The 13,479-nt window shown below is 33.8% G+C and overlaps 1 protein-coding gene across 1 annotated transcript; it reads right to left on the reverse strand.

The window, feature by feature from the left end:
- Window positions 1-6,302: 6,302 nt before the first annotated feature.
- On the reverse strand, window positions 6,303-7,185 carry LOC126738507 (cuticle protein 16.5-like). Its single transcript, XM_050443878.1, has one exon. It carries the CDS (start codon window positions 7,138-7,140, stop codon window positions 6,379-6,381), a length of 762 nt encoding a protein of 253 aa, XP_050299835.1. The 5' UTR covers window positions 7,141-7,185; the 3' UTR covers window positions 6,303-6,378.
- Between the last annotated feature and the right edge of the window lie 6,294 nt (window positions 7,186-13,479).

Consider the following 13,479-nt stretch of genomic DNA (forward strand, 5'->3'; position numbering starts at 1 on the left):
ATATTAAATAAACACGTTCTAATGGCCCATTAGAATAAATTCGTGCTCTCACTAAAGTAAATAAATTATAAACGTAGTATAAATTATAACGTATCACATAGCTGTAGGATTTATATATTTGTAAGCTGAAAATATAAAATAGTTCAAGGCAACCATGTTATGTGTTTTAATCTCGTTACTATGAAGCTTCATTTTAAATAGATCAAGAAATAATCATGTCGCGATTTTATATGACTTCCGTATGGAAATCGATCGAAGTGTGAAAGGGTGTATTTTCTTATAAAGAAAGAAACACTGAGGGAATTGCTTAGTTTTTGTTAAATAAAGATGAATATCAGCTTAATGAGAATAATATTGAAACTGTTAAATAAATAAATGATAATCGTAGTTATTTGTAAAAAAAATTAAATGTACCGTCAAACGGGACCAGGGGGTCAATCGGGACAGTTTGACATTTTTTTACAAATACGTGATTTTCATGCATGCAGCAAATGTTTTTAGGATGGGTATTATGAAAAACCTGTTGTAGACACAACAGCTGTTTGACATTCACGCGTGGCCGTTAGTTATTTGGAAGATTCCAGTGCGTACAGGTGTCCACGTATTAGAGCGAAATTTAACGTTTTTTCAATCTGCTGCTAACTTTATTTGGAAAAGGTATTTATTGGGGGATTTGAGCATTGGATTGGTAATATAGTATACCTGTGGGTATTTTATAGATGTTGAGTGGACTTTTGTGAAATTATTTTGCCTATAGTCCATTTCTTAATCCGTAGGAGCACACGAAAGGGTCGATAGCCATAAAACGGTCGTAAACCATTGGCGTCCCACTTTTCAAGTAGATTAAGACCTGAATGTTTTCATTTGTTGGGTTTATTTAATAGTGCAAGAAATAGGCCAATTTTAGCCATAAATTCTTTGAATTACTTAAGTACCTAATGAACAAGTTCTTTTAACCCTTATAAGTAGATATTGTCTAGGTAGGTAAATATGAAGGTATAAGTATTATAGGTACCTAAATTGTGCAATCTTAAATGCAAACAGGTAGCTATATTTTATGGTATATAATGTAGATTTATCCTAAAAACTTAATTTATTTTTTAGTATTGTTGCGCATTTGTTGTAAAAATGTCAAAGTTTAGCCCCGTAGTGTGTAAAGTTGTTTTAGATTTTAAAGCAAGGACTATAGTACTAAACGTACATGATGCACTTGTGCATCAAATGCCTCTAAGTACTGTTAGAAATCTAGTTTCTACATATGCCAATATGACAGGCATAAGGAAAGCAACAATTTACAGACTTCTTAGTGACAGAAAAGTCTTCTTAGAGGCCTAAGAAGAGTGTAAAGAAAAGTGTGTGAAAAATAAGTGCCGGTAGGAAGCCGATAGCAGTTGATGAGACAGCAAAGCATATCATCAGGAGGACAGTACATTCATGTTATTTTAAGAATGAAATCCCAACTATCGACAAAATTTTGACACTTATAAAAGACGACGAAAATGTACCAGAAATGGGAAGATAAAAATTATGGAAAATTTTACAGGAATTACATTTTTCTTGGCAAAAGCAAAATAGAAAATCTATTTTAATAGATAAAGAAGAAATAGTCTGTTGGAAAAGAAAGTATTTAAGGTAAATTAAGGAGTATCGAAAGGAAGGAAGAAACATTATTTGGATGAAACCTGGCTTAACGAAGGACACACCATGAGCAAGTGCTGGCAGGAAATGTTGGAAGCTCCCGTCAGGCTTTTTTAAAAGGTTTATCGACTGGCTTGAAGTCTCCTGGGAAGGGCCACAGATTAATAATTACACATATTGGGAGCTATAAAGGATTTTTAAATGGCGATCTGTTTAAATTCGAATCGAAATCAACTAAGGATTACCACGAAGGCATGAACGCTGATGTTTTTGAATATTATTTTTCCGAAATGATTCAATTCCCGAAAATTCAATTATTGTTATGGACAATGCCAGCTACCATTCAAGATTAATAGAAAAATTACCATCATCCTGCTGGCGAAAAGGGGAAATAAAAAACTGGCTTACCGAAAAAGAAATACCTTTTGGAGATGACGCGGTAAAAGCAGAGCTTCTGACAATAGTTACAGAAAATAAATCAAAATATAAAAGACACATTCTTGACGAAATGGCAAAACAAAACAATATAACTGTACTTCATTTGCCACCTTACCATTGTGAATTAAATCCTATAGAGTTAATTTGGGCTCAAGTAAAAGGATTTGTGGCTAGAAATAATAAAACCTTTAAATTTGAAAGATGTGAGAGAACTTCTGAAAGCAGCAGTGGATAACGTTACCCAAGAAAACTGGAGCAATGCTGTGAATCATGCTATAAAAGAAGAAGAAAAGATGTGGACCCTCGATAATCTTCTAGAAGAAACTGTCGAACCCTTAGTTATAACAGTGAGAATGTCTGATTCGGATGAAAGCGATGAGAGTGATGAAATGTGTGATTTATAAATTGATTTTTTTTTTGTATATTTCGTAAATATTTTTATTGTAATATATGTAAATATGGTTAATAAATTAAAAGATCCTTATATTTATGTACCTTTCTTATAAATGAGAAGATATGTTTGGAGAGTTGCATTTTTTATTGGTTGGTATTAAAAAAATGAAATTTTACAACAATTTTTCAAACATTTAAAAAACAATCAAATTGCGGTATTAATCAAATTTTTATATTTTATTTTATTTGCCATAGTTTTATAATGAGGCTTTTCCGCTTTTAAGAAATGTTTCTTGGTAATTTAATAAATATAGGTTATACCTACCAACCATACTTTTTCTAAAAATCTTTATCTAATAGTTAATAGATAAAATCCAACATTATTTATAAATTTTTCATAACAGATAATTATTTAACTTAAAAATTAAAATCAATATCCATAGTCTGGACGACACTGGCAACCCGTTTGTCATAAAAAAGAACTCGAAACCATTGTTCCGAATTTTACGACCTATTGTATCTGAGACCATACAAGACTTGTCCACTTAAAATTGGTAAAAACAGCCTGGTTTATCATTTTGTTACATGTAGAAAAATGGAAGACTCACCCTATATTTATGCTACTTCTGCATAAATAATGAGGCACTGTGCTCTCACCAAAAAGGAAATAGAGTATAATTTTTTTATTATTAATTTTTAAACATAAAAACTCGCTTTCAGGGGTGAATCGGGACAATGGTCCGGAAATACAAAAAAACGCCTGGGACTAAGGTCGATCAGAATAATTATAGTCAAGAACAACTGGAAAAGGCTCTGAGGCACTTCAAAAGAGTAACTCTTCGAGACGCAAAGGAGTTATATAACATCCCGAAATCGACATTACAGCGTAATGCGAAGCAGAAGCCAAAGAAACAAGGTGGTCAAACAATTTTGACAGGAGCTGAGGAATCCAGACTGGTCCATTTAATGGTACTGGTGGGAGAGTGGGCATACCCAATGGAGAAAACTACTATTCGATACATTGTAAGGGGATATCATGAAAGAAAAGGGGTAAGAGTGGCGAAATTTAAAAATAATATGCCCGGTGTTGATTGGGCGAATTTGTTTTGTGTCCGACATAAAGAACTTCTGACTGAGAGACTGTGGGAGAATATCAAACGGTCTCCTGCAGCCGTGACTCGGGAAAGAGTAAATAAATACTTCGATAATCTCCAAACCAACTTGCAAAACGTTGAACCTGAGTCCGTCATTAATTATGATGAAACATGCTTTGTGGATGATCTCGGACGGAAAAAGGTCATCGTAAAAATAAAAACAAGGCATCCAGAACGGATCATCGATTCAACAAAACAATCGACATCAGTGATGTATTGTATATTATTGCAGTAAGTGGTGATGGCCATCTATTACCCCCATTTGTTGTTTATAAAAGCGAGCATCTTTACGATACCTGGTTGACAAATGGGCCAACATGTGCGCGGTATGGACGAAATCAAAGTGGTTCGACCAGCCATTGTTTGAAGACTGATTCATTTCCATAGCTCTACCTTTCTTGAAGAGGCGTCCGGCTCCAAGGGTTGTCATTGGCGATAATTTGTGTAATCATTTGTCGCATAGGGTGATTGAATTATGCGAAGAAAATAATATTCGGTTTTCTTTTTTGCCGCTAAATTCAACTCATTTAATAGAGCCACTTGACGTGTCCGTTTTTGGCCTGATGAAAAGGGCTTGGAGGTCAACTCTAGAAGGTTGGAAAAAATAATACAAGGGTTCTTTGCCGAAGGAGTATTTTCCTTCTAGTTTGCTATTTTAGCAAACTAGAAGCAACTCTAACACAAAATATTTAAAGCGGTTTTCGTGGCACGGGAATCATTCCCATCGATAGAAATTAAGTTTTGAAAAGGTTGCCACCAGAAAGAAACCTCGAAGAAGATGATCCTAATGACTGGACGGAATCTGTGGTAGAAGTGCTTAACGAAAGCAGGAATGCATGCAAGCCTACTGTAGCAAGGAAAAAGAAAGTTACAGTCGAGCCAGGCAAAAGCATTTCTACCATAGATTTTTTAGAAGTGCAACCGCAACCATCAACAAGTAAGACAACAGTGCCTTAAGACTCTCAAGGGGATGACATTTTCGAACTTGAGCCAGATAAAGCAGAATCTGAAGCAATGGAACTGGACGAGTGCTTTGATATACATGGCATCCAATGGAAATAGCATTGCCACTGACGATTTTGTCGAGGTTAAGTTTAAGACAAATAAAGTGGAAAAATATTTTATCGGGCAAATTAAGGGACTCTTTGGTAAAAGTTTTGAAGTTAAATTTCTCAGATCAAACCGAAAAATAAAAAATTGTTTAATTTTTCCAACAGTGGAAGATATTTGCATAATTACGCCGGAACAAATTAATAAAAAACTACCTAAACCAACCGAATTGAGACGAGGGGGATACAAATTTCCTTTACAATTGATGTTAAAATCTTATGCCATCTAATATCATTATATTATTTCTGAAAATATATTTTTTTAATGGGGTTATTTGAGTTTGTAACTAAAAACTGTAAAATAAAGACTGTTTTTGTATTTTACTGTAATATTTTTTTTGTTTTTATACTTAAAAATATATATTTTTTTAATTTTTGGTCCCGATTCACCTCATACGCGGGGCGACATGCATTTTGCATGGCCTAAAATGGCGCGTCCCGATTCGCCCCAAAACAGGGTCTATCGGGACACCCTATATTTATTTATTTTTTTTATAATTCATGGAAATTAAAAAATAATCGAATACATATTTTTGCTGCTGTATAGACTACGGTCACTTTTTGCTAAATTTTAACTTTGGCAGTTGTATAATAAAAATATAACATAAATATCTAATAGTCTCCCCGATTCAACCCGCTTGACGGTACGATGATGAAAGTTAGAAGACGGGAAAATTCCCAATTATTTTATGAATATCATAAGAATAATTAAAGCTCTAATCTTAGAATTAATCTTAGAAACACAATAGGCACAGTTAAATACGAAGGTGGAAATATCAAACTGTGGAGCTGTTTTTCCTACAATGTAGTAGGTCCCATATTTTGGATTAAAGAGACCATGACAAAAGAAATTTATTTGGATATATTGGATAGAGTCGTGGCTACCATATGCTGAAAAAAACATGCCTATTAGATGGATGTATCAACCAGATAACCATCTTAAACATACGGCAAGGATTGTTAAACAATGGTTTACACAAAATAGGGTTTCGGTTCTGGAATGGCCATCATAATTGCCGGACCTTAATCCTATTGAAAACCTGTGAAAGGAGCTGAAAAACCGATTAGCTTGTAAAAAAACAACAAATAAGCAAGATTTATGGAAGGAAGTTCAGGATGCTTGGTATTCCAACCCAGTTAAAACATGCCAAAAGTTGTTCGATTCGATGCCACGAAGATCTGCAGCCGTTGTAAAGAATTAAGGTGATTCTACCAAGTACTGATTTACTTATCTAATGCTTTCGTTTTTTTTGTGGTACATTGTAATTATAATTGTTTATGGCCAATTTTGAAAAATACTCTTATTTTTTTGTCCACCATAAAACGTGTAAGAAATAAATTATTTATTTACAATTACAAATTAAACTGGCAAAGAATAACGTGTATTTATTTTTTTTATCACTGATGGCATATGTTGTACAAATATGAAATCGTTATTATTTTTTTTCTCTATGTAGCACAATATATTATTAAGAATATTCAAATAAAACCAGGCACTCTTATTTTTTTGGCCACCACTGTATATCATGTTTAATAAAGAAACATGTTTACGTCAATAAAAACAGACAAATTGAAATTTTGATAATATGTTTATTATGTTCATAACTTATCCTATTTACAGCAGTCTTCTATATTCAGTCCTCTCGTTACCAAGCGTTAAGAGCAGGAGTAGCATAAGCATATGCAGCTGGAGCATGAGCTGCGTAACTGTAAGCAGCTGGGATATGATTGGCGTAACTAAGAGCAACTGGAGCCTGAGCAGCATAACTGTAAGCAGCTGGGATTTGGGCAGCATAACCATAGGCTGGTGCAGCATGGGAGTAAGTAGCCGGAGCTACAACTTTAGCAATAGTTGCTACGGCTGGAGCGGCATATGCAACGGCGGCAGCTTTTTGAATAATATCTTCTCTGTATGTATGACTTACAGCAGCTGGAGAAACAACGGTCTTAGTGGTAAGAGGAGCAGCTACAGCAACTGAATCAGCGATAAGGGTTTTTGCAAGGACTGGCTTAGCAACAACTGGAGTAGGTACGGCAATGGGCTCAGCGACAATAGCTTTAGTTACAACTGGGGCAGCATAGGCAACAGCAGCAGGTTTATGGATAGTGTCTTCTCTATAAGTATGGCTTACGGCAGCTGGGGACACAACAGTCTTCGTAACGATGGGAGCAGCTACTGCAACTGGTTCTGTTACAATGGTTTTAGCTACCACTGGTTCAACGATAGCTGGGGCAGCGGCATATGCAATTTGGGCAGGCTTGCTGATAATATCTTCCCTATAAGTGCTACTTACGGCTCCAGGTGTTACAAAAGACTTAGTAACTACTGGTGCAGCTACCTCATGGTATAAGCTAGGCTTAGCCAAAGCAACGGCGACGAGAGCAGACAACACCACCAATTTGAACATTATGATTGTTTAAGAGGTCTGTGTTGTGAGTATAGAAACTGACTGAATGAGACTGATATCGAAATGTAATGGAAGGCACATATTTATATGAAATTACGAATACCCAAAAAAAAGATGTAGAAGATAAAAGTATAAGTGACATTGAAAAAAACCAGATCACTGAAGTAACAGGATCACCTTATTCGCCCGGAAGAATTTTGCGTGTCATTGATTACATTTTTAAAGGTAAACGGGTCCAACGCCCATCAAAGAATTCTTTTAATAGATTTGGCGATTTATAATAATTAATTTAATTCATATAGTATTAAATGTAAGTCATCTAAATTGTTGCAAATTCGGTTTCTAATTAACTTTTTTTATAAAAACTAATATTGGGCATATTTAATTATATTGTTTTTTTTAAGGAATTTAGCTTGATAAGAAAAAAAAACAAATTATTTAATATAATGGTTATACACATGTTTAATGGTACAACCTAAAACATTATTTATATTATGGTCAAATCAAATTTTGCTCAAAATAATCATATACAAAGATGATATTTATGGGTGTCGTGTTTAAGTGTGAAAATTGGGTGCTTAATTACCCTCTAATAAAATATCTTCTAGAGTTGTGTGTTTTTAACAATAAAAAAACTAACTTACATTTTGTTATATATTCTAAAAAAAAATTATATTAAATTTGTTCTATTTTTTTGTCTAAAGAATGAGTTTGCTTTTGAAAAGGCAAAATTTAACGCTTTATTGTCTTTAATTCTTTTGCAGTTATTAGATTTATTAGAGCTCCCTCTTTAACCTTAAACCATCACCGAATTTTAAAATGATCCATTTTGTTCCAGTTTTTCTTAAGGAGTTATAACCTCTATCCTTTGCATACTCCAGTACCTGCAAATGGCCCTGAAAATGGGCCTTTAATTTATAACTTTTCAAATATATCCTGACAAACCATTACAGTCAATAGCCCTATTATCGCTTAATGTTACACACTTAAAACTTTTAAGTTGAACTGGCATCTTTTCATCCATAGCAACTTACAAAACTTTCATCTTACCCCGTTGGCTGTCTAGCTGTAATGGTTTTCAAGATAAGCAACATTACTAATTAAAATGTCAAAAAATATAAAGACTTCGAACAATTTGGAAATGCTTGGAAATTTCTACATTATTTTTGCCGATGGAGGCGAATAATTTCAAGAGAACACTGGAAGTATATTAAGCATTTTATATACTTCCAATGTTCACACACAGTCTATTTTTATTGTTAATCGTAAAATTAAAGGATATTTGAAAGCCGAATTTAGTGTATGCTTTCAATAAAAAGTTAGGCCAAGATAGAGACCGAAAAATTAAGAGAAATGAGTCAGTACATAGGAAGAACCAGGTAAGAAGCAACAAGAAGAACAAGAGCAATGTGACAAGTAACATAAGTCTTCATGTAATCAAGAAAAAAGATAATAAGGAGAGATGAGAAACAAGAAAACCTAATGAAGACTATAAAAGACAAATTACTTAACTCAAAAGCATTTCTTAAAAAGGAGCAAAAAGAACCTGATGATCTTGGAATGCAAATTATGAAAGTTAAGCCATTAAAGTTCGACGGCATAGAAGCATGAAGTATTTTCAATTATGAGATAAGTAAAGCAGGCTCAATTAAAGTGTAAGAGACTACAACCTATATATAGAATGGAATCACGATATGACATAAAGGCGAATTTTACCGGTTTAAATCTTGGAGATATAGTCTGATTATATAATGCATGGAGGACGAAGGACGCTTTATCAAAGCGTCAGAAGGTTTTGGGTTCATTTCATATGATCACCAGAATTGACGACTTGTTCTGGATCCACCATCGGCTGACAATGAAGATGAAAATTGTAAATATCGGCGTCTAGCGCTTTATGATTCAAGTAGGCGTATCTGTGACCCTGAAGGTGTTGATTGCGAGAATCGAGACAATCAAGTTTCAGAGGAAAGCAGCGAATTAAAAATGTAATTCTATCAGTTATTCTCATAGTTTTTGTACTGTTCTGCTTGTATTTTATTCTTTAAGTTGGTTATTTTTAGTTCTGGTTTGGCCCTGAATTTAGATTATTTTATTGTAAATCCGGGTAGTTTGATTTAAAATATTAAAAGTAATATGATCAAAGCAAATCGATGTCCTGCTATCAAATGCTTGATAACATGATTGATATCTTTCATCGTGAAGCGTTTAGAAGCAACTGTAAATCTTGGGGTATTCATCACAGGGTATATATAATTAAAATAAAATACTTTCCATTCTTTTACAATTCTTTAAAAGAATATCATTTCTTTTAGTGCTGATATGCTCTAGCTTGAAAACAAAGCCAATTGCGAACTCCGTCTCGAAATTGACCAAGCATTCGATGGTTGAAGTTTGTCTACATACTTTATTAATACATTGAATATTTAGTATTTTATTTAGCAGGGGAGACTGGAGTCAATTGTAACACGGGTCAATTGAAACAGTAATCTTTCTTTCGCTACAAGATAGAAACAAATTGCGCGCGTAATATAGACCATAATATCGACAACCATTTTCTGGCAGTATGCCGTGGGCCATTAAACAAAGTATAGAACGTACCTAGTGCGAGATTTTGTGTTTTCACGTATCCAAAGTAAGTATTTGCTATATTTCTTATGCATGTGTAAATGAGTCTGTATGTGTATTTGGTTAGTTTGTCGGTTTTCATTAGTTAGGCCATTAACTTAGCTTTATTTTAATTTGGTGTCATTTATTTAAAAAAGTCGTTTGGGGTCAGTTGTAACGTTTCAACTGACCCCGCCGTTCATTTCTAAAATGAAATAAATTGTAATTGAGTCTGTAGTGTGTTTAGTTTGTTTGTCAGCTTTCATTAGTTAGGACATTGATCTAGTAAATTAATTAGTTTATTTCATTTTAGATGCCCCGTAAAAGAGTCTCGAAAACTGACCGTTCAAGTCGAGATATATCTTTATCTGAATCTACATATGCAGAGCTCAAAAATGAAAGTTCTCTACGCTTAGCTGCCGACCAATTTGGGATCTCTCATGTGTCTTTGTTGAGATACAAGCGAAAGAAAGAAGCTGCGGGTAAAACTGAAGGTCAACCACCTGTTACAATGGGCTATAAACCTGCAAATAAAGTTTTTAATGAACTTCAAGAAACCGAAATGGTACTTAAAGCGAAAAGTACATAAAAAAAGCTGCAGACCAAAGATATTCGGAAACTTGCGTTAGAATTAACCATTAAATATGATATAGATAAACCGGACACTTGGATTAAAAACGACATGGCAGAAGAAGACTGGTTTTCCGGTTTTATGTCAAGACACCGTGACTTATCAATAAGAGCACCACAAGCAATCAGCTTAGCCAGAGCAACCAGCTTCAATTGTGCAAATGTTTTTGTATTTTTTAATAATCTTGCCAAAGTTTTGGATCGAGACAAATTTGAAGCAAAGGATATTTACAACGTAGACGGAACTGGTGTGACAACAGTCGTGAGCATGAAACAAGTGGGTGCAATTACCTCACAAGAACGTGGTATACTCGTAACAGTTACGGTGGCAATAAACGCACTAGGCAATTCGATTTCGCCCATGTTTATTTTTTCTCGACTGCGGTTTCAGGATCATTTTATTTGTGATGGTATATTCTACGGTATATTGGAGCTGGAAACGGGTCAGGATGGATGCAAGAAAAAGAGTTCGTCTTGTTCTTAAAACACTTTTAAAAGCACACAAATTCTTCACAAGCTCATAAGGTTCTACTCACACTGGATAACCACTCATCCCATATTAGTATAGAACCTCTAGACTATTGTAAAACTCAGGGAATAGTAATGCTTTCTTTCCCACCCCATTGCTCGCTTAAATGTCAGCCCCTCGATAGAACAGTTTTCGGTCCTCTTAAGAAAGCAATAAACTCTGCTTGTGACGATTGGATTCGTAGTCACCCTGGTAAACCGATGTCTATATATGATTTACCCGGAATTGTCGCAACATTATAGGAAGTCAACTGTGTACACCGTTATACCGGAAAAGGAGGAAATAGAGAGAGAAGCTAATAAGAAAACACAAAAGGTCAAACGGAATCTGGAAACCGAAAAGAAGGGTCTAAAGAAAATCCCAAAAAAAGCACCCGTGAGAACAAGAAAGAAGTCATCTGAAAATTCTACCGACGACGAAAGTGAATGTTTTTGTTTGGTGTGTGTTGAACCATTTAATAAAATTAAGCCAGGTGAACAGTGGATCCGATGTACTAACTGCAAAATGTGGTCGCATGAAGCATGTGCACCACAAGAGCTTACATATTATGTTTGCCATAATTGCCAAAGTGATTGACCAAAAATTGAAAGTTAAGTATTACACATCTATATTATAAGAACCACCAGTTGTTGTTTTTTGTTTTTAAACTTTTCCTAAGTTTTATTTTATGTTCCTACGTTTCTGTTTAATGTTCCTTCTCATAAGTAGAATATTAGCTTCTGTTATTTTTTTGTTGTTGTTATGAGGCATTTTTTACAGTTTCTATATGATTTTGAGTCTTTTTTGAATAATAAAAGAAAATAAAAAGAAATTGTTTTTTTTATTTAATCTATATTGCTTTTGTTACAACTATGCCCATAATGTGTTTCAATTGACCCTTGATCGGGGTCGTTTGAAGCATTATGCTCCACCACTTATTTTTATTTGAATATTTTTTTTCGCTTATCTATAGTCAAATTTAACTACTAGCTCAAGTATGTCAAGTTTCCAGCTATATGTTACCTATTTTTTGATCATATTATAGTATTTATCTAGCCAGAAAAAAAATATTTGTACAAAATGGTTCAATTGATCCCAGTCTCCCCCACTCATTAGAAAACGAACTTTTTTAGGAAGATGAATGGAATAAAAAAATCTTATATTTCGCTCTCATATTGCAGTAAAAAAATAATCGTAGGACTTTATATAGATGATTGATTATCGGTGATACTAAATTTCAGTTTGCGAACAAAATTTCCCTTGGGCTTTTTTAAGGGGTGATTGAAGATTGTCTTAGATTGACGCCAAACTAATAAAAATTTTACGACTCCTATCTTATAAAGTAAATTCATTTGAAAAAATTAATCTACTTAAATAAAATTTGTTAGTTTTTTGAACATTTAGAAATGTCAGCCTTTCCTGGCAACTCATTCATTTTAGATACAACAAATTAAATTAATAAAAAAAAAAACTCTAAAAGATGTTTCGAATAAGTTATCTTTATATAAAGTAAATATACATTTTAATTTAGTTTTCTTTAATGTCTTAGGAATAGTCGAAGATAGATGGCCATACACCTTTAAACATCTGATAAAAAAACATTTTTTTTTACTAACAACTGAAGAGGAAAACAAAATATGTAGTGGCTATTATTTTAGATCAGCGTTCATGTAATACATTATAAATATTTACTCCTATCTGGAAGTTTTTATTAAAGAATTAAGAACATCTGAAGAAACATCTAAGCTGATTCAAGTCTAGGCTCTGACATCGGTAGGACCAGAACACTTACTGTTTTTTAAAGACATGGTTTTCAGAAGCTGTTGATCAGGTCTGATGACGCCTTTAGGAGCAAAACACGTGTTTGAGACTTTTGATCAAACCTATACGAGTAGTTTTCTTATATCAAGTTACAAATATACAGTAATAATGAAAGTATGGGCATTTGCTTAAATAAGTGCGAGGCCACTGCGTAAGGAAGTCACTGGGATAATGAAAAAAAGGCAATAAGAATGCTGTCACCTGAAGATCAGCCAAACTATGACGACTTCTTCAAATTTAATGATCAATTCTTTAGGAAATCTTGTCTCTCACCATTTTTGAGCAAGGTCTTCATGAGTCACTTGGAGGAGAAAATCATGAAAAGTCGTTTTGCAGGCTTTTTGAGAGCTTATAAAAGGTACGTGGACGATTTGTGCGTGTTGTGGGTTGGTGACTTCTTGTCATTTATTAACCCCCTTCATAATCAGATCTCTTTTACGCTGGAAAGAGAGACAAACGGAAAATTACCCTTTTTAGATCTTCTTTTATACCGAAATAATAACAGTATTTCTTTTGAAGTATATCGCACACCTTCTGCAACAGATAATATAATCCAATTTAACTCCAATTCCTCTTATCAACACAAATATGCAGCCTTTCATTCAATGTTCTACCGTTTATTTAAATTACCTTTGTCCAAAGACGCTTTTCAAAAAGAACATAATATTATAAAAATAATTGCTGTAAACAATAATTTTTCACTTTACAGCTTGAACAAATTATATTACAAATTTTATAATAAATATAAACTGTCCTATCACATCGTCCACCCA

This window comes from Anthonomus grandis, chromosome 7, assembly GCF_022605725.1.
Source record: "Anthonomus grandis grandis chromosome 7, icAntGran1.3, whole genome shotgun sequence".
Classification (NCBI taxonomy): domain Eukaryota; kingdom Metazoa; phylum Arthropoda; class Insecta; order Coleoptera; family Curculionidae; genus Anthonomus; species Anthonomus grandis.